Consider the following 26,313-nt stretch of genomic DNA (forward strand, 5'->3'; position numbering starts at 1 on the left):
TTGTGGTTGGTGGTTGGTCCCAATAAGAAGGCTAAGAAGGTTTGTAAGAAAAGAGGGTTGAGGGATATATCTACGAAGTTAACTGAGTTGGTGAGCAATGAGGTGAACCAGGGAAGGTAGGTACAGTGTTTATGTTTTTTTTTTTTAATTTTTTTTGCAGCACAAGTTTGGGAATGTAGTTGATGCTTTTATTGTTGTATTGTGACAGGGAACTACCTTTTTAGATGCGGATGTGGTTTTTGACACGTAGATGCTTGCAAGGGGTTGGGTTGAATGAATGGTGGTTGTGTTGTTTTTGTAATGTTTCTTGCTTTCTTCTCTCTAATGATTTCTGATGGCCTATTTTGTACTTTCAGTAGTCGATCTAGACTACAATCAGTCTTGAATTAAAAAGAAAAAAACGAATGAAAAATTGAGAAGAGAAGAGAAGAAGAAAAGAAGTACACGAAGAGAGTTTCAGAAAAGAGAGAGAGTAGGTCATAATTTCTGCCGACCCTCTCTTAGTATTTATATAACTATTGGCTAACTGTAAAAGGGCTGAATTGCCCTTATTGCTTACATGACAAATAGAATAAGAAATAACTAAAATAAAGCTGAAATAACTACCAACTAACACTGTCATATCTAACGGAAAGATTGCTGCCATACGAACACTGTGGGGACCACATCAAAGGGGTCCACATCACTGTTCTTTACACTCCCCCTCAAGTTCGGAATAGATATTTGTCATTCCCAACTTGCATAGATCTGCCTCTAACTTCTTCCTTGGAACAACCTTGATGAGAAAATCCGCAAGCTGCATGCTGGAGGTGATATACGGAAGACACTTCTTGAGATGAAACCCTTTCTCTGACAAAATGTCGGTCCACTTCAATATGCTTAGTTCTATCATGCTACATTAAGGGCTTGATTATCACAATGCAACATTAAGGGCTTCTCATAAGCAATACCCAACTCCTCAAATAGTGATTTCAACCATAGGATTTCAGCCACACCATTAGCCATGGAAGCTTCTGCACTAGAACGAGAAACAACATTTTGTTTCTTACTCCTCCAGGAGACCAGGTTACCTCCTACAAAAGCACAATATCTAGAGGTAGACCTTCCATCATCAATACTCCTAGCCCAATCAACATCTGTATAAACCTCTTTCTTCATATGGTTATTATTCTTGAATAGTATACCTCTACCTGGGCACCTCTTCAAATATGTTAATATCCTCTCAACTGCAAGTAAGTGAGTAGTCCTAGTAGAGTGCATATACTGACTGACAACGCTAACTGCATAACTGATGTCCGGTCGTGTGAGACAAAGATAGAGGAGTTTTCCAACTAATTGCTGGAAGATAGCTTTAGCTTCAAGTGGCTCTCCACCCTCTGCACTGATCTTGTGATTCCGCTCAATAGGTGTATCTGCAGGCTTAACACCTAACTTTCTATTTCTTCCAACAAATCTAGAACATACTTTCTTTGGGAAACAAAAATCCCATGTTTAGATCTAACTACCTCAATACCCAAGAATTATCGTAGCTCTCCCAGATCTTTCACCTCAAATTCTTGATGAGGAGTTGTTTGAGAGACTCAATCTCACCATTATCATTCCCTGTCATTACAATATCATCCACGTATACAACAAGCAAGGTCAAGGAAGAGTCCACTCTCTTAATGAACAATGTATGGTCTAACTGGACCTATACATAGCCGGACCTTTCAAGGGCTTGTCTGAATCTATCCATACGAAGCTTTATTCAACCGGCAAACCTTCTTTCCTGTGTCTGCATCATAAAATCCAAGAGGCAATTGCATGTAGACTTCTTCCTGCAAGTCTCCATTGAGGAAGGCATTTTTGACATACATCTGGAACAAGGGCCAAGAGTAACTGGCTACAAGAGAAAATAAAACTCTAATAGTGGTCATCTTTGCTACTAGAGCAAAAGTCTCCAAGTAGTCTATACCATAAGTCTGAGTAAATCCCTTTGCAACTAACCTAGCCTTATACCTTTCAATGGAACAATTAGCATTATGTTTCACAGTAAATACCCATCTACATCCGACCGGTTTCTTCCCTTTAGGTTGGTCAACTATCTCCCAAGTATTATTCCTCAAAAGAGCATCCATTTCAACCTTGATTGCATCTTTCCACTTAGGAACTGACAAGGCCTCCTGCACTGTTCTAGGGATAGGAATATCATCAACAGATGTGAGGAAGGACCTGTAAGAGGGGGACAAGTGATCATAGGACAAGAATTGGGAAATGCAGTGGGTTGTGGATGTGGTGCAACGTTGTTTGCCTTTACGGACTTCAATGGGGACGTCAAGGTCATCCAAAGGAGGTAAGGGCTCAACAGTGGAAGGTATCTCAATGGAACCCAGATCTGATAAAGGAATTGTAGTACCTGGATTTGGATCCGTAGAAGGAACTGGGGCTGGCCTGGACTGCTGATGACCGAAATCAACCTGCCTCCACCGCTTGTGATAAACTCTCAAATCCCGACACCTCTGACACCCTTCCCCATTACATCCCTCATCACTCAAATGGAATAGGTAAATGAATTTCTGATGAGTTAACCCCACACTCACTACTCTCCCCCTGAGGAGAAACCCTAGGATAATAGGGTACATCCTCGAAGAAAGTAACATCCATAGAGACAATTTTTTTTCCCAAAAGTGGGTTCACACCAGCAATATCCCTTTTGAGTTTGTGCATAACCGAGAAAATACATTTGGAGGCCTTAGGATCAAATTTAGAACGATGAGGTCCGAGAATTTGAACAAAGCAAGTACAACCAAAGGTTTTAAGGGGAGCAATATAGGAGGTAAATGGAGGTTTCATGTCAAGAACCCTTGAAGGAACTCGGTTAGTGAGATACATTGCTGTAAGAATGGTATCTCCCCAGAAATGAATAGGCACATTGGAGTTAAACATGATGCTTCTGGCCACCTCCAATATGTGCCTATTCTTCCTCTCAGCAACCCCATTCTGTTGTGGTGTACGAGGACAAGTACTTTGGTGGATAATCCCATGGTCAAGCAAATAGGAGGCTAATTGGTTGGCAAAGTATTCTTTCGCATTATCGGATTTGAAGATTTTAATTTTGACCCCAGATTGGGTTAAAATCATCTGATGAAAGATCTGGGTCAAAGTAAGAACCTCATCTTGAGAATGCATAAGGTAAACCCAAGAAAACCGGGTATAGTCATCAACAAACAACAAGAAATATCTGTACCCCCCCATAGCAATGATGTGATAAGGACCCCAAACATTGGTATGCACAATATCAAAAGGATTATTACTTCTTTTATTACTCAATGAATAAGATGTTTTGCAATGCTTTGCAAGTTCACGACTCTCACATCTCAAATTGGACATCTTAACAGACTCAAATAAATCAGGAAACAAACTCTTCAAAGACCAAAAAGATAAATGACCCAACCGATTATGCCAAAGCATAACCTGACTAACAGACTGGGAAACAAAAGACTTCCTATCTTCACCATCTTCCCAATGTGAACTCTCTCCAAGCAGATAGATCCCATTCATCTCACGGCCAGTCCCAATCACCTTCCTTGTCTCCAAGTCTCCAAAAACACATCGGTCAGGGAAAAAGGTTACTGAACAATTATGATGTTTTGTAATGCTACTGACTGAAAGCAAATTAGTATTAAACTTAGGAACATGCAGAACTGATGATAAGGATATGGCATTAGACAATTTGATGTCTCCCTTGCCAGAAATGGGAACAAGGGAACCATCAACAATGGACACCTTATCTCTTTTAGAAGATAAGTGATAGGTAGTGAACAGTGATGGCAAGCCATTCTTATGGTTAGATGTACCCGAGTCTATTACCCAATAATGTTCAGTGTTACCTGGAGTTGAAGCATGATAAGCTGAGGCCTGAGTACCTAAATGAGCAAAAGCTGATGTGGGAGCTGATGGTGGCTGAGATGATTGAGCTGAATTGCCAACTTTCTTTTCCAACTGTGTTAGGGCAGCCCGAACTGCAGCTAGGGTGTCTAGGGGTCTGCCTTTTGTGCTCGATGAGGAGGCACAATCAATATTAACAACCATATTAGCATTACCCCTTTTGTTCCTGAGTTTTGCTGGGACTAAATGAGGGTGCAACTTCCAACAGGTGTCTTTAGTATGCTTGGATTTCTTGCAATGTTCACATTACTAGATCTCGCTTGTCTTCATTCTTTATATCCCTCTTCGTATCATCCTCAAACTTAGGTTTGACTGCTGCCAAGGCTGGTGGGAAGGGCTGATGTTGCATCATAACCTTTCTCCTAGTCTCTTCACTGTGCATTAAGGAGTAGACTTGTGATAGGGTCACACTTTCTCTTATTAGTAGTTGCCGTCTCACAATATCATACTCAGGATTTAGACCAATTAGGAACTCAAAAACCATATTAGTCTCAACCTGCTTTCAATGAGTTTGTGCATCCTTTTGGCTTTCCCACTTTAGTGTTTCTAGGTGGTCAATTTCATGCCACAAAGATTTCAATGTAGAGAAGTAAACCGAGACTGGTTTCTCTCCTTGCTTAAGGTTGTTAACCTCACATTTCAGTTCAATAGCCCTAGCAACATTAAGGGGTTGGGAGTAGGTCTCTTTCATGACATCCCAGATTTCCTTAGTTGTTTTCGCCCACAAATTGTTCTGGCCGATATGTGGCTGCATAAAGTTGCACAGCCATGTCATAACCAAATAGTTCTCCTGAACCCATTTGGTATAGGTTTGGTCCTCCTTAGTTGGTTCTTTCACATCTCCCAACAAGTAGCCCAGTTTTCCCCTTCCCCTAATGGCCATCATGGTCGATTGAGCCCATTCTAGGTAGTTTGATCTATCAAACTTAACTGTTGTAATAGGAGAAACAGCACCCAAACAACTGATAACAGTTGGCCCAGGTCTTCCAAAGAACACAAAAAACAGAATTCTGAATGAAACCAGCAAATTCTGATATGAAACAAATAACAGTTCTGAATTTTAGGGTTTTCTCTCAAAACCCTAAAGAAAACACAAAAATTCTGAAGCCGCACCTCTCAGACTAAACCAAGATGATCTTTTCTGATTAGAATCACAAGAAAAAGCTTAGTTTATGAAAAAATCTCTGGCCTTCACCTTTTGGTTGATGCAAAACCCTAATCGTGAGGATCCAAAGCTTCTTCTGATTCTTCCTGACTACTGGAACTCTCCCAGACTTCTACAATCTCTTTAGTAGCAGCCGCACACTACTAGTAACCTCCAAGAATCAGCTGATCCTCCTTCCTTGTTGAAAAAACTTCCAAACCTAGGAGGTTCTCATGCAGTCGGCCTAATCAGACTAGCATAAGAGCTCCTAGGTCGGCTCTGATACCAAGTAGTTGATCTAGACTACAATCAGTCTTGAATTAAAAAGAAAAAAAGGATGAAAAATTGAAGAAGAGAAGAGAAGAAGAAAAGAAGTACATGAAGAGAATTTCAGAAAAGAGAGAGAGTAGGTCATAATTTCTGCTGACCCTCTCTTAGTATTTATATAACTATTGGCTAACTGTAAAAGGGCTGAATTGCCCTTATTGCTTACATGGCAAATAGAATAAGAAATAACTAATAATAAAGCTGAAATAACTACCAACTAACACTGTCATATCTAACGAAAATATTGCTGCCATACGAACACTGTGGGGACCACATCCGTGGGGTCCACATCAATGTTCTTTACACTTTCCTTAGAGTTTCTTTTGATTGATTACTGTAAACATTTTATCTGGAATGGGGGTGTCTTGAGAAATGAGAAGGGAGAGATTCTGTTGCTCTACTCAGGTCACTTAGGAGTTGGAGACTATCAGGGCAGAGCTATTAGCTGCTGTACAAGGGGTGCAATTTGCAAACCAGCTGGGGGTACAGCATTTAGTAATTGAAGGGGATTACAAAGTGGTGGTGGGCTGGTTGAAAAATCCTGAAGGTGCTATATGGCGCTACAAGAACGAAATGAAGAAATTCAGTTGGTTGACAAGGGATATGGTGGTCTCTTTACAGTGGGTGGGGAGATCAGAAAATACTTTGTCCGATGTGTTAGCCAGGCAAGGGGTAAATGGGCAAGAATTGTTCTGGGCTCAGCTGTGATTCCTGTATGTCCTTCCTAGTTTACTTGTAAGATTCAAGGAGGGGCTGCAGCTTGCGCCTCTCCCTGGGATGTTGTATGAATTCAAAACTCTAAATCAGATTGTGAATTAATAAAATTTACTATTATTCATCAAAAAAAAAATTAAGAATGATAGCCATTTTATGCAAGTCCTGAAATCAAAGCAGTCCAAGAGATATTATTCTTGACTGGCATATAATCAAATATCAAATGGGCCTTTTTCCAATCTCAATGCCCATGCCAAATCAACCACCATTGTAGTCCATGAGATGATATCCCTTTCAGCCATTCAATTTGGAATTTCAGCAAATAAGTTTTGAGTTTAAATACCATTGTACTCTGTTTGCATTCTCCCGAATACTTAGATTTGTTCTCCATGAAACCCATGGTGATTCAACCCTGAAATTGTTGAATTATAGCTTACAAAGTTTGGTTTTGGAATTTCAGCAAACAAGTTTTGAGTTTTATTGAAAAGACCCAATCAAATAAATGCTGGGGGATCATGTTTCATGAGTGCATATACTTGATGGTAGGCCTGTATCTGATCTGGTTATCCTGTATTTAGGTGAGTTACATTTATGAACGGATCCGATTCAGATGTGTCAAGTAGCATCTAATTAATAATCGGATTGAACTACATATTAGCATATCTATTATTAATTAATTTATATAATGTGTATATTATATTTCTAGTTATGAGTTTACAAAACTATCCTGATATGTTTTTGATATTTCCCTTAAATAGATTGTAATATATTATAACTTTTAGTGGTAAATAAGTAAATAAGGAAATGACTTTCCCCATTCCCCCTTTTATGGTCAAAACTCACACTCGAGAGCCAAAATTCTTCCCAGCTCTAACTAATGTGTCTCTAAGCTTCTGTTGGCGACTGCCATGGAGATTTAGGGTTTTTATCTTCCATTCTCTCAAGTGAAGTGAAGCTGTGAAGCCGTGAAGCCCTATTGTCATGGTTCCTGACTTCCTGTATGTCCATGTGCCTATTATAAAACAAATCCCCGTCATCCCCAAATCCTTGATTTTAGAAACCATGATTTGAAGAACCACTGTCCCTAGCACATTTAAGAAATCAATTAAAGTGTCAGTGAATCACTGCAACTTGGTTCTTCCAAGCATCTGATGTTGCTCAACGTTTGGTTCTCAGTCGAAGTGGAGAAATGTTCTCCAATGAAGATCTTCGTCAAATGTAAATATTCGATTTGATTAACCATTTCGCTGCTATTTCCCAACTATGAGAGTGCTGATGAACTGGCACCCTTATTTCCATAGCATGCTGGCTCTGCCATCTCTTCGGCAGTAATTGTTGCCTTAGTCTTTGTTTTTTCTTTTTACTTTTCTTTTCCCTTTTTATGCTGTGTTATTTTATGGTCTTTGTTTTCTGGAATTTGCTTTGTTTTCCATTGTCAACTTCAAATGAAAGCAGGAAAATGGCTGTACCTATGAGAGAAACCTTCCATGTGTTGTTCTCAGTTCTTCTTTGATAGGTTTGTCTCTTGAAGACTCTTTTTTCTTTGCTTGAATCCATCGAACTTGGATAAAATCTGAAATCCGATTCATCCGATCGGATTCAAATTTGAATTGACCTCTCATGCATCTGGTTGGATGTCAGATAGAATTCAGATGGAGTAATTTCCTTATCAAATCAAAGTCGGATTTATATACATCTGATTCGGGTATGATCCGATTACAGGCTTACTTGATGGGTATATCATCAAAACTCTTTTGAGCACTTTCAAGGGAACTACATTTTTTAGTACATGTCCACAAGACAGTTGTAGAGGAGTAAAAGTTTTGATTAGATATGAGTCTGGGAGCTTTCCTAGCTTTGAGAGAATTTCTTGTAATGCATTCATCAGTAAGGAATGAGTAGTGATGTATGTGAAACCAGTTCTAATGCTCCATGGGTAAAATCACCATTTACATCATTACTTGGGTGAAAGACTCCCCAAACTGTAGAGGGTATATAGAGTTTACCCTTCAGAAAATCAGTCAGATGAGTTTTAAAATCTTGTTAATCATCACTGAGCTTTGTTTTCTATTGATCCTTGACAGTAGTTTTTAGATTTTTGGTAATTTCAACATGGTGACTCAGACTAACTTGATTCTTATGTGACTGTCACTTTATGGAACAGGGGACAACAAAAATAAACATAGCAGTTGATAGACTGCCACAGTTTCAGTGTTGCAATCCTTCTATTCAGGAGGCAGGCCCTCAACATGTTGGTACCATTCACATCGGTTCTGAAAGGTATCCTACTTGTTGGGTAATAGGGAAACATTTTTGAAACATCTTTTCTTCTTTTATAGGGGCTATCTGTTATGAACATGCAAATCCAGATTGCCTATGTGTTGTCCATATTCACCTCACAAATTTATAAAATCAATTTATCAGTAAGAGATTTTATATAACTTCCGCATTGCATCAAACTATTAATATTTTTGGAAGGATAAAAAGAAAAATCATTAAAATAAAAAGGAAAGTACAGCAGAAGGTGATAAGATATCACCAAAAGCATGGGAGCCAACTCAGGAGACCCAATAAGGCCCAATACAACCGCAACTTACAACTACGAACATCACCCAAACACCCAAAAGAAAAATGAAAACACAAACCCAACACATATCCCCGATAAAACAATGGCTAAAGCCTGACATTAAACAAAAGCAAAGATCCCTAGCCTGAAGCCCACATCAGTCTTCATTGATGATAAGGAGATTCACTGAGCATGATCCCTATCCTGAAAGCATGAGAACTAACTCAGTATTAAACTATTACTTGATGGTCGGGAGATTCACTGAGCCCAAAAACAACCCTGGAATTTTGATAAATTTCATAACCAATAGAAAGAATTATAGGCTTGTGTGTTTTTTCAAAGAATAGTAGGCTTGAGATCTGAAGTGAATTCGTGGACCTGTACATTTGAACATCTAAATTTTGTGATTGATCTTTTTTTTTTTTGATAAATAAGAAGGATAAATTTCATCAATAAAAACTAATGCAGTTACAATTTTGTGATTGATCTTCATACTTACATTTCCTTCTCTTTCTCCTTAAGCATGGAGGAGATCGATCTGTCTTACCGAGATGCATTGAGTGGCTTTCCATCACAAAGACCTCTTATTGAGATGACAATTCCTTCTGTACTGGACAAGACTATTTCTCCGCCTGGTAGACTGAAGTTTTTGTTTCTTACTATTACATTTTCACTATCTATTTTGGCATTGAGTGGTATCTTTTTCTGGATAACCAAAATAAATCAAATTACTGAAAGAACATCACAGAATGTTTTTTTTTTTGTTTTTTAATGAATAACAAGTTTTATTCTTCTTTTTAGATGTTATACCCTGGAAGTATGGAAATCCATTGATGTTATTCATCAACCTTTTAATATATCTGTACATTCCAAAAATAATCTTTTAATATATTTTTTATATGCATGATCCTCCTGTATTTGGCTTTATTGGAAGGAGTGCAAAGGGCAAAGGAGCTAAGTATTAGAAAACTAATTGTTGAAGGTGATTCTAAGCTGGTAATTAATTGGTTACAACAAGAGGAAAATGGGTTCTGGAGTTATATTAACGAAAAAAGGAGGTTTAAATGGCTGACCCAGAATATGAAAGTGAGGTTTCACTGGGTGAAGAGAAGTGCTAATACATTTGCTGATTTGCTTGTTAAACAAGGGGTGGGAAGGGTAACATGTTTTGGACTAGGTTGTGAGTCGATAATTTTTGGTGGGGAGGGCTAAGAGATATATTTATACACACACACACACGATCCTGTGCCTGGTTTGAATGTTAAGTTTTGGCAGGAACTTTGCTATGGGGCTTGGCCAATGTATCTGAAATTTTGTAGACCGTATTTTATGTCCTTAAGGCTTAGTTTGGAAAGAGTTCAAATACAAATATGTACCATGCAAATACATAAAAAATATAAGGTTTTGCACTCTACATATTTGTATTTGTACTCCTTCCAAACTGAGCCTAATAAACAGCTAACCATACCAAGTATGGTGTCTTTCTCATCCTCTAGGTTGGGATCTTGGGTTTATAGAGGCCTTGGGGACTGCGAGAGTAAAATGGTTTTGTCAATAGCTTCCTGAATCATGGTAGGGATTTGATGGTCTGGTTTGCTAATTCCTTAGGATCATTCTCATTTTCTTTCTTTAGGATTCTTGATAGTAGTATACTTTAACTTTATCCTTGGGCTATTCTACTTGGAGCAATGATAAAAAACTCAGGCTGACAAGTATGAGAATGCGGGTTTGAGTCTGAGAGCTGCAACTTCATGCAAGAAAATGCCAACGGTTATGTCAAAACATCCTGTCCACCCTCCCAAGATCATGGATTGCCGGGACTGAGATTTAGTAAATATCTCTCCTTTTTGTATTTTAAGCTTTGTGAGATGTGATCCTGTGTTCAGGGTATAGAGCCAAATTCCAAGAAGAATGTTGATGGGAACTAGGAGATAAACCATTTAGTTGTGGTTATCCTTATCTTTATTCTATTTCCTCTTACAAGAACAAAACCAAATTTGGACATTGTGTGTTTCTCTCCTATGGGCATTTCTTGAAAATTTGGTTTTAGGCATGGTTTTAGAAAATATGAGTACAGGAGGTGGATGGATTTGTTGAGTTTCTTAACGGTGTTCTTTTTTTTTTTTTTTGACAGGAAACAGTAACTTTCATTAACAATAATGGATAAAGATTACAACTGCTACCATCCAAGGGCCAGATGGGGGACCCTTTGATAAAAATGCCTCAAAAACAGGCCCAAAACAACTCCTGCCCATTGACTCCTTGTTTAGCTAAAGCATCAGGCATACCATTTGCTGATCTTCTTGCCCAATTAAACCTCACCCCAATCTCCCTTGCTATGCTCGAGATTTCTCTTAGCTGTTGTCTGAAAGTCCAGGTGCCCAAGCTTCTAGATTGCAGCCAGCCTATTACCAGTTTGGAGTCTTCCTCTGCTTCTAACTTCTGCAGTCCCCATTGCTTTGCCAATCTGAGACCTTGGAGTAAAGCGAGAATTTCTGCCCTTAAAGAGTCTCCTACTCCTATAGGGCCTGAATACATGGCCAGCACACTACCCCTCTCATCTCTAAAAACTCCCCCTACACCCGAGGGGCCTGGGTTGCCTAGAGAGCTTTCATCAAAATTCAGTTTCACTCTAGAGCAAGGCGGCGGAGACCAACTGTCCTGGACTGAAAGATAGGAAGATGAGGAACCAGCTATGACACTCCATGCTTTGGTGAAGTCAGTAAAGGAGAAACCTTTAAAGAGCTCCAAGGCTTTCATCCAATGTATGATCCTGTTGGTGATGCCCTCTAAAGTGCTTCCTTGGGTTTTTCCTGCCCTTGGAAGATCCTATTATTTCTTTCCTCCCTCACTGGCCAAATAATAACCGCTCTTATTGTTTTCCACATCACCTTGCCTCTCTTCTTTGGTAACTGGAAGAAGCTAGAGTCAAAAAGGTTCCACACACATGAAGGAGTCCACTTGCAACCAAAGAGAGAAGAGAACCAGTCCCAGATACAAGAAGTTAAAGGACAGGAAATAAATAGATGAGCCACTGTCTCACCACTCCCCAAGCAAAGGCAACAAGCATGTGGTGAAAGGCAACAATTTTTCCTTTTTCTTTGAAGTACGTCCAAAGTGTTAACCTTTTGGAGAACCACATCCCAGCAAAAAGCCCTAACCTTTGGTGGAGCAGGAGTATCCCACACTTGTTTTGAAAGGAAAGGGGTAGGAACAACAACAGAACTAAATAAAGCCATGGTTCAAAATATTGATATGCCGACAGAGGCATATCGGGCAGTATATAGCTTTTTTTTAATTTCTTTTTTAATTTTTTTTTTTTTCAAATCCAGTTCAGAGGGGCCGGTTTAATGTTCGTCCACCCCTGAACTGGTCGAAATCCTGAAACACCCCCTAGAGGGGCGTATCGGGAAGCCTCCGGTACAGTCCAATATGTATCAAAATTTTGAATCTTGAGTAAAGCCTTGAAAAACAACGAGCAGGAAAAAAATCCCTGAGGACTCTAGAAAAGCAGCATCCAACAAAGAGAACAACTCATTTCCAACAACCACTTTTGAGTCCTTCAACCCTCTCCTCAAACCCAAGTCCCAAGAACCCTCATTTACATGAAAAGAGGAAATGACCTTCAACTTGTTTAAAGACAAAGAATACATAACTGGGAACCTATCCTTAAGAGAATTTTTCCTAACCCAAGTGTCTTCCAAAACAAAATTTTATTACCTGAGCAAGCATCACACCTTATGAAAGGAAGAAGAGAAGGTAGGACTCCAATTATTGCTCTCCAATGGGAAAAATGAGAGGCCATGGGGTCGACAACAGCATCCCATCCATTTGCTGCCATTACCATGAATACTCCCAACCACCTAATGCCACAAGCTATCCTGCTCTAAGGGAAATCTCCATAACCACTTTCCTAACAAGGCTAGGCTTCTTAACCTAATATTACCATGCCTAAACCACCATCCTCTCGCTTCTTAGTGACAATTTCCCACTTCACTAGATGATCCTTCTTTGATTCACCGGTTCCCACAGAAAATCCCTCATCTGCTTTTCAATTTGATCTGCTACGTTAACAGGGATCTTGAAAGTGGACAAGAAATATACCTATTGGTTTCTTAACGGTGTTTTCCTTCTTCAGGAGGATCATGATCAGAGTCTCTGAACTGTTGATCCATTAGGCTCCTCTTATTCTTCATTCTTTAAAGTTCTTGATGATTCCTTACCCTCTCCTAACCCTGTTATGGCTAAAGCCCTTTGGGGTGGCCCCACTTTACCAAAAAAGATCAAAGCACTTCGTTGGGAAGCCTCAATGAAGATAATCAACATAGATGAAATATTCAAATGAAGATGGAAAACTTGGTGCCTCTCACCATGTATGTGCATCCTCTGCCTAAAGAGTGGTGAGAATATCAACCACTATTTCTTATCATACCCTTCTAAAATAAAGGTATGCAACCACTTCTCTTTTATATGGTGCTAACTGAACACAATCTTTGAACATGTTAGACCTCTTCTCTTCTCCAATGAACCCCATCAATATGAAAAGGGGAAAATTATATAGCAAATTACAAGAGCTGTGGTCCTTTTGAATGTTTTGTTTTTATTAGCAAAAGATAATTTTATTACTTTAATTATATATGTGAGTACAACTTGATAACCAAAATGTCATCCCAAATAACAATACAATGAAGCCCAAAAATGTTGTTGTCTTGTAGCCCCTTGCTTAGCAAGGAAATCAGATAGCCTATTTGCAGTCCTTCTCACCCACTTGAAGTCAGCACCTATATCCTTCACAATCCTTTCCACTTCCCTAGGAACATGTTTGAGGTTCCATGGGGTATGTTTGGTATAACTTGCCCAAGGGATGATTGCTTTAGAATCTCCTTCCACCTCTAGCTGTCTAAGGCCTAGTTTCTTAGCCAACCGCAATCCTTATAGCAATGCCATCAATTCAGCCTTCGCAGAATTTGCAATGCCAAGTGGCTCTGAGTATAATGCCAAGATTCTGCTCTCAGAATTTCTGATTAAACCTTCTATGCCTGCGAAACCTGTGTTACCTAAGGAACTCCCATCAAAATTCAACTTTACTATGGTGCCTTATGGGGGGGTTTCCATTCCTTTCTAATTCTCTCCTTATCTCTTGAGGATCGTGTTACTTAAGTCCAAACTCTTAGTATATCATTGACTGAGAAAATCTGGAAGCAGTCCAAAGTCTTTGCCCATAGCGCAACCTTCACTTTTATGCAATCTATTACCTCCACCAAAATTAAACTCTTTCTGGTGAAAATTCTGTTATTCCTTTCTTCCCACACTACCCAACTAATTGTTGCTTTAGTAGTTCACAATATCCTCCCCTTTTCTTTGGTTGCCTCAAGAAGTTCAGGTTGAAGATGTCCACCACCTCTTGAAGGGGATCCCACTTGCAGCCAAAAAGAGAAGGGGAAAACTCCGAGTTTCAAAGTACAAAGGAGCATGAGGTTAATAAATGGGAGAGGGTCTCTCCGCTATCCCTGCACAAGAAGCACATATGAGGAGAGAGGCAAGAAATAGGCCTTTTTTTCAGCATATCACACGCATTTACCTTACCAAGTAAAATTTCCTAGCAGTAAGCTTGAATTTTTGGTGGGAGAGGCTTACTCCAAATTTCTTTCACCAGGAAGTCCACCCCTTGAGATCTAGGTGAGGCAAGATGTTTAAAAAATGAAGAAACAGTAAACAGACCATCTGTGGAAACAGTCCAAATTCTGGAATCCTCCAGGTTTGGGTCTATAACAACTATCTATAGAATATCAAGCAAGCGAATCAAGGAGGTACACTCATTTTCCCTTGGGCCTCTTCTAAACCCTAGTTGACACTGGAAGGAGAAGGTGTTCCCATTCTAGAGATAGTTTTACCTAAGGTTGGAGAGGACAAAAAGTTCAGGAAAATTGTCTTTTAATGGCATTTTCCCTACCCAAAGGTCTTCCCAGAAATGGATTTTATCACCCTTTTCCCACATCAAATCGAATGGAATTAATAAAAATAAGGTAAACCCCATGAATTGCTTTCCAAGGGGAAGCTGAGGTTGAGTGGGGAGCAATTTTAGCATTCCAACCATTACAATACAATCCAAACCATGAATGCTTTCAATTACCTTGTGCCACAACCTATATCCTTTAAAGTGGAACCTCCACAACCATTTACCTAATAAGGCAGCATTTCTAATGACAATGTTTCCTAAACCCAGACCCCCCTTTTCTTTTGGTCCACTAACCACTTCCCATTTAACCAAATAATCCTTTCTTTGGGTCCACCCCCCTTTTCTTTAGAGTGTTTGGTGTGAAAGTTATCCCTAGATTTTTTATAACAAGGAGCAAGAGGCTAATGCCTTAACATTATGGTAACGGCAAGCACATTGAGCACTGACTAGAATGGAGCTCAACGAGGTCATGGTGGATGGTTATGTACCCAGAAGGCAAGAAACAACTGAGGCTTGGACTGCACCAGTAAGCTAGGTGATTATCTTTTACCTTTTTTTATCTATATCACCAGGAAAACTATATCACAATACAATAGAAAGAAGCACAAAAATGTAGTTATCTTTTTATTATGAGTTCACAATCTGTGATTGCTTGTTTTTCTGTCAGCTGGCTGCCTGGAGAATAGATGAGATGCTTAGAAGGCCTTGTTATGTTTAAAGTATCAGAGTTCAAAACTTCATCTAAATATGGTCTTAGTTTTTTTCATGGTTTTATATGCTCAAATATGTTATCAAGTGGTTTGATATTTCCTCAAGAGACTGGTTATTTCTTGTTTTCATCCATTGTTATTACTACAAAGTATGGTTTCTATTCTATATTGAACTTTTTTCTTGGCATCCCACAGGTAAGCATGTGATTAACTTATTTGTTCAATATACACCCTATAGACCATCAGAGGGTAGCTGGGAAGATCTGGCATTTAGGGTGAGTTAGACTTATATCTGTAAGTGTTAGCTCTGTTCTTCATGCTAGTTTTTTTTTTTTTTTTTTGTTATATGTTTTATTTCTAACACTCGTTAAATTGTAATCTTTGTGGGGTTGCAAAAGTGATGTGCACTATTGGACTTGAGTTGGAAAGGTTGTTCTAACCCCTCTCCCCAGCAGGGTCTTTCTAGAGGATGGGTTGGGGGTTTCAAGCCTAAGGCAAAGCAACGATTGAAAATGTCATCTCAACTTGGCCTGAAGAGTGGGTTATGTTTAGCTTAGGCCCCATTCACTTTTCACTCTAGGCTTCCTCAGTACTACAATCATCTTTGACCATGATAAAATTTTACAAATTCCCCAGCAGGGTCTTTCTAGAGGATGGGTTGGGGGTTTCAAGCCTAAGGCAAAGCAACGATTGAAAATGTCATCTCAACTTGGCCTGAAGAGTGGGTTGTGTTTAGCTTAGGCCCCATTCACTTTTCACTCTAGGCTTCATCAGTACTACAATCATCTTTGACCATGATAAAATTTTACAAATGTTTCTCTGGATCCTGATAATGTTACAAATGTTCTGGTACATTCATCTTTGACCTTGATGCAAATGTTACAGATGTTTCTCTGGAACCCACTAATTGGCAAATAACTTCTCAGGAATCATTTGCTCAAAGATGTTTCTCCTTGATTGATGAATATGCACCTGGTTTTAGTTCATCAGTTATCGACCACGACATGTTGACACCAGTAGATCTTGAGAGGGAATTTGGCCTTACAGGTATTTCCACTGAAAATCATAGCCTTCATCAAGTTTAAATTTTATTGGTTTTTTCTTGAGTGTTTTTTTTTTTGTGTGTAAAATCAAAAGGAAAAGAGTGGATGAGATGCAAATGAAAGCCTTGGAATATTGCTTAATGGGAAAGATATTGAACATATAAAATCTTAGATTTGTGGGCTTTTTAATGTATAATCTCGTTTGGCTCTTGCCCTATTAGAAGTTGCCCAAGTGCCTTTCCAGTGGGTAGATCCTCATTTATCATCATCTCAGGCCTCTCAGCTTTGGTGGTAATTCATCCTCTAACAAGTCTGATTTTTAGATCTCAAAATACAGTTCATGATTTCAAATGTATAGGAAAACGTCACAACAGAAGTTGTTCACAGGGTTAAACCAATAAGGCTTTTTAATTCTTTTTCCACCAATGACATTATCAGATGTTGGCAATGGTAGGCTAATTTGTCTACCAGTAGAGTTGCTGTTATGTCTCAATTAGGGGTGAACATGGGCTGGGCCGGATTCGGCGCCCATGATAAAGGCTTCAGCATAGGCCTGGGTCCTGCCCGGCCCACACCTTGGGCCTAAATTACAAGCCCAGGTCCAGACCTACACAGGCCCAGGCTGGGCTTACAGGCTTTTCTGGGCCTAATGAAAAAAATAATAATTATTTAGAAATTTTTAAATTAAATAAAATATAATACATTAAGAAAACATTGCACAAGCCGAAACTAGGCTGGTCTTGGCTAGATTTCGGGCCTATTGCACAAAAAATAAGGGAATGGGCTCATTTAATTCCTAAACTTGGTTTAGCTTGGCTTACCTTTTATAGATGAGGCAAGGCCTTCATTCCCATTTTTGAGCAACGTGGGATATGGAACAACACTCAATAGCGAGTGTTACCATTGAGTTTTGTCCCAAGCCCCACATTGCTCAAGAATGGGAATGAAGGCCTTGTCTTCACCTATAAAAAGTCTTGCATAGGAGGACAACTCTACTTGAGATGACTCATGTGTTGATATGTGTCTACTCATGAATATTTGTGTTATAAATATTTATATTTTATATAAAATAGTAAATATTTAATATAAAATAATACATATTTGCATATATATAACATATAAAATATATAATATTGAGCATATATAATGCATAATATATTATATTATTTTGCAGGCTGAGCCAGGCCAAGAATGACCACCCCTAGTCTCAATGGGAACCACCACCACCACCTCTCAGTCCAATCTAATTAGCAAATGTCCTGGCATTCCTTTTATACTGTCCATAAAACAGCATCTCAATATGAGTAGCTTGAGGTCATGAATTGTCGCTTATATTATTATGAAGCATGATTTAATAGTGATTTCACTCCTAAGTAACTAGATTTGTGAAGCACGCATGAAATGTGCCCCTCTTACTCTCTTGGGGCTTCTGGGCATTAAGATGGGAGTGCTATGCAGATGGTTAATTCTGGAGGTCAACTATTGAATGGGTGTTCTGGATTTGCCATGTAAATGATGTGTGGTAGAATGTTAGTAACTATTCAAAGTTGTGATCAGAAATTGTGAAAGAAAATTGTAAATTTTTCCAAGACTACGGAAAACTAAATTCATATCTTGTAAATTTATCATTATGACTCAACTTTCAGGAGAGTAAGTTTTGCTGCCCTAACCTGAGAAATGATGATAAATTCTTCAAATATAGGTTTGTGTTTAGGGAGGCATACTTTGAAGTTGCGTATTAATCAGTTTCAATTCTAATGCATTCTGTGGATGGATATTATATTATTAAACCATGCATTTCACTGTAGACCTCCATGTTCAAGGCTAATGCAATCACCTTCTGAAAGAAATGGGAACTGTCGTTTTAGCTTTGTTAATTTTTAGTGAATCATACAAGAGATAACGCTATTCACACCATTTCACCATGTTGTCCATTACTTGAACAAATTTGACAGGAGGGAATATATTTCATGGTGCAATGGGCTTGGATTCACTCTTCTTAATGCGGCCTGTTAAAGGATGGTATTTCTCAAAGCAGAATAGTTTATTGAGGTGGAATTATTAGAGATACATTCTTTTCAGGTTCTCGTTTCATACTCATGTCAGTATACCTGATTAATGCATGCAGGTCAGGTTATAGGACACCAGTCCAGGGACTCTATCTGTGTGGAAGTGGAGCCCATCCTGGAGGTGGGGTGATGGGAGCACCTGGACGTAATGCTGCACGTGTGGTTATTCAAGATATGAAGTCATCGAGACATTGAACTGAAGGGAGACGGATGGATTTTTTTGTGTTGTCGTCGTATTGTCTTTTAATTTCTAAGTTTATTTATTGAGTTTTCTTTTGACCTTGATGTAGTGTAACATGGTCGGTTAGGATCTGCTAAATGAAAGCTACGACCAACGAAAGCTCACTTGGAGCCCAACTCTGGTTTTCTCTAGATCTGAATATGCTCAACCGAAATCTAATTGTTTGTCTATATTTCCCGGGGGTCTGGGGCTTGCGTTCAGGGTTGTGGGATCAGAACCAGACCGCAAAATCCCCATACCTCGATAGAGTTTTAACATTTCATAATCCTTGACCTGAACTGTGGCTGCCCACGTTCGACAGCCCGGGCTGTCAACAGGGTTCACCGGAGGGGTGTCACTTTGGACCAGATTTGGTACAGTCCAATCCATTCCAATATGAGTCCATTACAGATGGATCAGGTCCAATCTAATCTGATAAATATTTTGGACCAGTCCAATTCAATGTCTGGGCTGTCCAATCTGTTCAAATTGGTTTTAATTTAGATTGGTTCCAAACTAAATTTGGTCTTTTAACACCTATATTCTTGTCTTCTATTAATGAATTGGATATTGGTTTAACCTCACTCGATCCAATATAAATTAATTAAGAATAGATCAGTTCCAATCCAATAAATATTTTGGACCATTAAGTCTAGACTGACCCAATTCAATGTCTCAGTCCAATCCCTCCAAATTAATTTTGATTTGATGGATCCAAAACTGTCCATTGACACCCTTATTTCACCCTATGTGACACGTTAGTTCACCCAGCTATGCATCTAGAATTGATGCATTTCTGACACGGGACAAGTGCAAACTGTACAATTATACTCTCTATAAAGAATATGCAGAATGGATAAGCACACCCGTTATCGGCTTCAGTGCTTATAAAACTGTGTTCATGTCGTTCACAGTCCCTTGCAGCCTTGCAATGGGAATATCTCTTTTTATGAGAGCAAGAGATTATGAATGGTGTGGGCACAGTCTTGTGAGCAGTAAAGTTGATCTTGGCACACCCACCCGAATGGTCCCGATGGTGGAAGTCAGCAAACTGCTTACAATGAGAATTCGTTGCAAACCAAAACAACTGCACTTTATACAGAAACAAAAATCTACCACATGAACCCTCCAAAATTTACTTTTTTCTGATAGTTGATTTCAAAGGTTTTACTTATTCACAATGCCAATATCAAATACAAATGTTGGAATAACACCGAAAATTGCTGTAAATGTGCAAGAACAATGCATCCACGGTTACGTTGCAAACCAATTGTCACGTATCATCGACTCTGCCAGCCAGAAACTGATTTGGGAACAAGTGTTATTGCATTTGAGGCCTTCCCCAACCTGAGGCAATGGATAATAAACAGCCCAGTTAATCAAGTGGCCTTTTTGATGCAATTAGCGTTAGCGTCAGTATGTAATATCTATTACTCTCTCTGGCTGGTTGTAGCAGAGGCTTGGGGCTGTCAGCATGGTTGGGGGGGGGGGGGGTTGGTTATGGGTTAGGGGACGGGATACCCCCTGTTGTTTACCTCCATGAAGCCAAAAAAGCAATGCCTTATTCTAATCATTTGAGTTTGGCCATCGCACATATAGAATGGACTGAACACAGAGAGAGAGAGAGAGAGAGAGAGAGAGAGAGAGAAACTTGGTGATTTCATCAACAGCCTTCATTATTTCTGCTGAAATCGTTTCAAGCACTTGACCTCCAAATATGATCTCATCTAAAATAGTATGCATCTGCAGAGAATCAGATTGATTAAGATTTATCCATGCATTTCTATCTAGTAAAAGGTTATTTTGATTTTTTTTTTTCTTTTTCAGTCTGTTTTAATAAAACATGCAAATAATATTCTTAAGTTTCCAAAAAATAGAGCATCACTAAAGATTTTGTCCATAAAAGCATCTTCTCTTATTTCTTACTTTTAACCTTATGACATGCACTGACAAGAAAAAATAATAATTCAAGCAGTGGAAGAAATTGAACCTTGCTAAAATTGAACACAATGTCAAGTTCACACACATTCTTGAAGCATTTGTCCAGCGTCTCAACAAATACTGAAAGCCAAGACAGGTTGATTTAACAGAGCGCTCATGAATTATTCCCTAATAACAGTAAAGGAAGTAAATTACATGCACAGTAGAACAAATGAATAATGTAATGTCAAGATCACTTTTTTGCTCATAAAAAAATGTGTGACAATACTAGACACCTATCGTTTTCTGATCCTCATCAAACTGATATCTTTCTTTTGATCAATAACCATAATTAAAAGAGAGATTATTAATGTTGATGAGGAGCCCTGCTGTTACAAAAGTCCAACAGCAAGGGAAATAGCAGCGCAATACTACATATACAATAGAAAAGTCTGACCAAATGAAAGAGGAAAAACAATAAGAAAAACTTCTGTAGTCTAATCTGTTTTCTGACTTTTCTATTATGATGTGCTCTCCTTGTTTTGGAGTTAGCATTGTACATTTGTACTTTCCAGCTTGTCTTACTAATGAAAATTTCTGTTGATTATCAAAAAAATAAAAATACCCTTCAAAGTATCAATCCGATACACCCAGTATCAGTTGTATTGTATTGTATCTTGAGGTCACCAAAATGCTAAATACATGTAGTTTGGGCATTTGGCCAATTTTAAAGGATAATACCCTCTTTAACCCTTTTAGAGATGTCCTAAGATGTTAACAATCTGCTAAAGCATAAGCCGATCTGGGAATCCAACTGAATTAGATATTCAAGGAGGTAGCGGCCAATGTGTTTTGTCTTTCTCATCAGAAATCTTAAGAGACCCTAGGCCTTCCTCCACCAAAGAGGACCAATCAATCACCACTTGATAGTTCCCTTTATCAACCAGTCCAGTCCACCTCGAAAAGTTGATTATCCCCTCACCACACCCCATCTGGCTATCCCTAGAATAGAATGTATGATCCATTGATCATTAAATCCCTGTTCAGGCAGAAAGCCAATGACAACGAAGGGGCATAGTCCAAAAACCCAACCAACTAAATCAGATTTGTCAATCTAGGGCTAACTTTCATGATAGAACACATTTGATGGTAGGTCTTGCTCCTCTGGGTAAAGGATAATATGCGTGTACCCAAAGAAAAAGACAAATGGCATGGCCCCATATCCAATATTCTGCCTTGATTTCTGTACATCTGCCTGGCTAACTGTGATGTATGGGCAAATTCTGGATGTTCAATTAAGTAACTAGATTATTTGGGATTGGACCAAACGAGAAGTCGTTGAAGCCTTCAAGGATTGTAAAGAAGTAGAAAGTTCTGGTATGCCATTTTGGGTGGTTGGCAGCACATCTGTTTCATTTTTTCTTTTTGGGCATATGGGAATTTGGTTCTCTAAAATTGGGGTTGAGTGGGTTATTGGAGTGTCCTGAGGCTTCTTGTTAAGGGTGAGTTTTGTTTATTTATGGCTGTTTGTTCTGGGATGAGTTGTTTTTCTTGGGTTGAAGTGAGTGGGGCTAGATTTTTTTTCTTTCTTCTCTCAGGTGACCTCTGGTCACCTTCTCTGTATCATTCTCTATTTCCTTTTAATAAATTTTATTTTATTACCAAAAAATGTTAAGTAGATTATTACTCATGCAGGCTTTTGGATTCATTTAAGGAGACTACCAAGGCTCTAGTTGACTTCCATTGCATTGTTTGGGAGAAAAGTAATTCTTGGAGCAGGTACAATTTTTGAGAATTTTCTCTAGTATGCCCATTTATTATTTGCCTCTTGTGAAGGTTCCAGAATTGATTATCAATCAGATCAAGAATATTCAAACTTATAGAGACTTCTCATGGGATGAAGGGAGATGGGAAAGAAGTTCTATCTAGTTAAGTGAGATTGGGTTTGCTGTCCTAAAATGGACGGTTCAGGCCTCAGGCGAATTAGAACAATGAACACAACACTGTTGATTAAGTGACTTTTGAGGTTTGAGGTTGAAAGGAAGTCACTAGGGGAAAATGGTAATTTAAGCAAATATGAGGTGGTTCAATTTTAAGTGATAGGGAGAAACAAATTTATCCAAAGGACCCTACGAGTAGCTCCAATAAGTGATAAAATGAGGGGAAGTAGACTGAGATGGTTTGGTCATGTGCAGAGAATGCCATCTACAGCACCAATAAGAAGATCTGTTACAACCTAAAAGGGCTAAAAGAGCTAGGGGCAGACCAAAAAGTACATGGTTTGAAGTAGTGAGAAATGATTTAATGGCTCATAATTTAACAAAGGATATGGCACTGAACAGGGTTCATGGCATTAAACAGATCGAAATGGCAAAACAGGATTCATATAGTTGACCTCATATAGTCGGGACTCGGGATAAGGCTTGGATGATGATGATATACACTAAATAGAATGGAATGACAGATCATGTCATGTAGTTAACCTCATATAGTTGGGAGTTGGGACAAGGCTTAGATGAAAATGATAATGGGGTTATTCAAGTCATCCACAGGAGTCTTAGGCAACCTGGGTATTGTCCACATGACACTCTTCATCCCACTTGTTCCCCTAATGCTCTATTCATAGAAAAGTTTCAGAAAAGAGACCATGCCACATGCCCAAAGACCCCGGACTAATTCATTTTGGAGCATTTTTTTTAATCAACAAATTAAAATTTTCAACTGTCACTACCTCTTATGAAAGCTCCAATAGATGTTGGGGGAATATGGATGATGTGGACAAAGCAAGTGAAACTGTTGCAAATCAACAAGGTCAATTATCTGAGAGATACTTGGATTGGCCACATCATCCATCCACATGGCAGAAATAGTGTAGGTTGTATATAGAAGAACCTAGTTGGCCTGGTTAGAAACCACTTATATTTTTCCATACTTCAAAATATGCAATTATGCATATAAGGGAAGGGGCTGATAAACTCTCTTGAAGTTACTACATTCAGGATGCAACCAGTTTGAAGAGATATATATATTTTGTGTCCAGAAAATGTGAATGGTTTTACTTGGGAAATTACCTTGTATAAGATCAAGCATAGCTAGCTCATTTTCAGAACTATCAAACACAAAGACAAAGTAAAGGGTTGCATAATGCTTGTATACCATCAAAGTATCCTGCAAGAAAGAGGGAGAAATGGGTATCAAATTTCTAGCCCTTCAAAATGCTCAAGAAATAAGCAGACAAAGCAAAACAGAGCAAGTATTGACATCGAAATAACAACAGAAAGAAACAAAGGCAAATAATTTCAAAAGGACAAAATTCTAGTATCCATTTCAATTTCTTTTGAATAAGTGTGAACATTTGTATTATATTTAGTATCAAAAAAGGAAACAGAGTTCTCAATAATACATATAACATAGTCTGTGACTCATGTATAAAGATACCATTTAAATCAATGATAGGTAACAAGAATTGATTGTAAAGATACCATTTAAATCAAGATTCCATAATCCATACAAGTGTATCTGAGTTGGCTGATCTGATGTTCACTTGTTTGGGACAGCAAAACTAAGGTAAACTTCCTAGTCATTCAAATTTCTCCAGAGCCACACATTCCACAGTTCCACCCCAGTTCCCTGGCCATCATCTCGTAACATTGATAGAATGTGGCTTCTTTATTAACAGCTAGATCAAAGATGACTGGGAAAATCAACTTGCAAATTGCAATAACCCTTTGCCAAATTGCATCGCTTTCTACACAAAGGTTAATTTCTTCATCTGGAGACAAGTAGCCCCCCTCAAAGTGTTTAACAAGAGATAGCCTTCTAAGAAGAGGAATGCAGATTCTCGATTAATCATGTGAGTTATGTAGGAAGCATGCTGACACTGTGGAACATCTGTTCATCCATTGTCATTTCTCTCAGGTTCTCTGGTTACATTTTCTGAGTGCTGCTCAGCTTAGCTAGGCGATGCCTAGGTCTTTGTTGGAGCTCCAGTTATCTTGGCAGCAAAGAGGTATGAGTAAGAAAGGGAAGCTGGTCTAGGATGTTGTGCTAACAGCAGTTGTGTGGACCATTTGGCTGAGAGGAATAGAAGGATTTTTTCAAAAGTTACACAAATCAAAGGAAGAACTTATCAGCATCTAGGTGGGCAGGGTGGGGTCTTGAATCTCAGCTGTAAAGGAGGTTGATCATCAATCCATCTGGCAATTTCTTCAATCTGTTGTTTTCTCGATGTTTTTTTAATAAATGGTTTCTGGATGAAATGTTCTGGTTGTATCGGGCTAGTGATTGTGTGGGTGGTCATGGGTCCCTCCTTGTTGTTTGGCAGGTTGTATCATTATCTTCTTCTTCAGTGGTAAAATTTTTATTTTACCTTTGACCAAAAAAATGTCATAGCCATTTAGGCAATAGAACCTTGTTCATCATATATATTGTTCTCAAATCAATGCCTCATTTTCTTTTGCCGTATCTGACATTCTAATCAACCAAGTAGTATTTCTTCCACTGATTCTGGAATATTGAAAACTGATAATGTCACCAAAACAAGAATGATCTAAGGATTGCAAGATTCTATTTGGCAAGGTCATGATGTAACTCAGGAGAACATGCTCCCAACTCAAATATCATGACTATATTAGTTTCTAACTTCCTCAAGTTCAGTTTATTGAAGTTCATATCAATCCCTAGCTACTTTTGACAAGAATCAGTTCATTTCCGACCATGAGATGCTTCAGCAGAAGGATGAAATGGAACAGTACCAAAGCACAAGTGGTGACAATTATAGAGAGATTGCTGCTCAGCTGCATATAAAGCCCAGCATTTTTTTTTTATCTACCTTAATGAATAATGATAATAGCGACTGAGTAGTAGTTCAAAGAGATGGCATACCGGACCGAAAATTGCATCAGCCTGGACAAAGTTGCTTACATTCTCAGCTCTACCGCACAGAACTGCATGAAAGGAAACATTTTTTTTTGATAAGTATGAAAGGAAACATAATTGAAAGCTAAATCTAATTGTAACAGATACGAAATGTAATATAGAAAAGAGACAGGGAAAAAAGGTTGAAAAATAAAACGAAGGGACTGCCTATAAAGCGAATAAATTCTGGTATGGTAACTCAAGATGGTACAAGTTCCAAGACGATGGATCCTAAATCGATTGTGTTTGAGCTTTTCTGGTCTAACCGTCTAAGCATTACAATTTGTGAACACTTGTAGCGTTGAAACCGTCTAGAACCTTAAAACAATACAGCTAGCGATCCAGCGATAATAATAACGAGAAAGACCAGAGGAGTGCTTACAACCTCCATAAACGCTCCGAATCAGCTCCTGCTGCTTCTCCGGGGGCTAACCTTTCAATTCAACGACTACTTGATTATTCTCAAAAATTTCTATTTGATTCAACAAGGAGGGAAAAAAAGGAAAAGAAAAGATTTGATTCGTTATAAATGCACGAATGGAATAAATTGAAAAAAAAAAAAAAAAAACTACATAAGACAGACCTGAAAATCGTAGAATTTGGCAAGCCGAGGCTTGCCCTGTGTATTCATCACCATCACCGCCCGAATCATGTCGACTTCTTCAAGTTGAAGCTGAAGCCTGAAGGTGGCGCACTTCACCTCCCTCTTGCCCGCTCCGCACCCTCTTTCCCTCTGTAAATCTGCAATACCTCTCACAAGTCTTAAGTCTCAACTGGTTCAAACCCCTGTTACTGTA

At 38.7% G+C, this 26,313-nt stretch overlaps 2 protein-coding genes across 8 annotated transcripts in view; one reads left to right on the forward strand and one right to left on the reverse strand.

Moving 5' to 3' along the window:
• The window catches only part of LOC148850885 (FAD/NAD(P)-binding oxidoreductase family protein), a 46,464-nt gene extending 27,648 nt beyond the window's left edge, over positions 1-18,816 (forward strand). For 2 of the 4 annotated variants that reach the window (XM_088947374.1, XM_088947375.1), the window contains exons 11-16: positions 8,277-8,392; positions 9,201-9,313; positions 15,543-15,622; positions 16,274-16,394; positions 18,346-18,412; positions 18,519-18,816. In XM_088947374.1, coding sequence (XP_088803500.1) covers positions 8,277-8,392; positions 9,201-9,313; positions 15,543-15,622; positions 16,274-16,394; positions 18,346-18,412; positions 18,519-18,654 — 633 coding nt within the window. In that variant the 3' untranslated portion in view covers positions 18,655-18,816. Of the gene's footprint in view, positions 1-8,276; positions 8,393-9,200; positions 9,314-15,542; positions 15,623-16,273; positions 16,395-17,564; positions 18,131-18,345; positions 18,413-18,518 lie in introns of those variants that run through there. The other 2 variants (XM_088947376.1, XM_088947378.1) reach the window with 1 other exon arrangement.
• Positions 18,817-19,792: 976 nt separating this feature from the next.
• Positions 19,793-26,235, reverse strand: LOC148850886 (Clathrin adaptor complex small chain family protein). 4 transcript variants are annotated; one of them, XM_088945103.1, is made up of 7 exons: positions 26,100-26,235; positions 25,902-25,944; positions 25,484-25,545; positions 23,671-23,767; positions 20,670-20,740; positions 20,331-20,422; positions 19,793-20,026 (listed from the first exon to the last, which is right to left on the reverse strand). In XM_088945103.1, the coding sequence occupies exons 1-7, from the start codon at positions 26,166-26,168 to the stop codon at positions 19,960-19,962; spliced, it is 501 nt and encodes a 166-aa protein (XP_088801229.1). In that variant the 5' UTR covers positions 26,169-26,235; the 3' UTR covers positions 19,793-19,959. The 4 variants fall into 4 exon arrangements, with proteins under 4 accessions (XP_088801229.1, XP_088801227.1, XP_088801228.1 ...); XM_088945101.1 differs by having other exon boundaries at positions 20,215-20,422; XM_088945102.1 differs by having other exon boundaries at positions 25,899-25,944.
• Between the last annotated feature and the right edge of the window lie 78 nt (positions 26,236-26,313).

This window comes from Nelumbo lutea, chromosome 5, assembly GCF_056320005.1.
Source record: "Nelumbo lutea isolate HS-2025 chromosome 5, American lotus-T2T, whole genome shotgun sequence".
NCBI classification, from domain to species: domain Eukaryota; kingdom Viridiplantae; phylum Streptophyta; class Magnoliopsida; order Proteales; family Nelumbonaceae; genus Nelumbo; species Nelumbo lutea.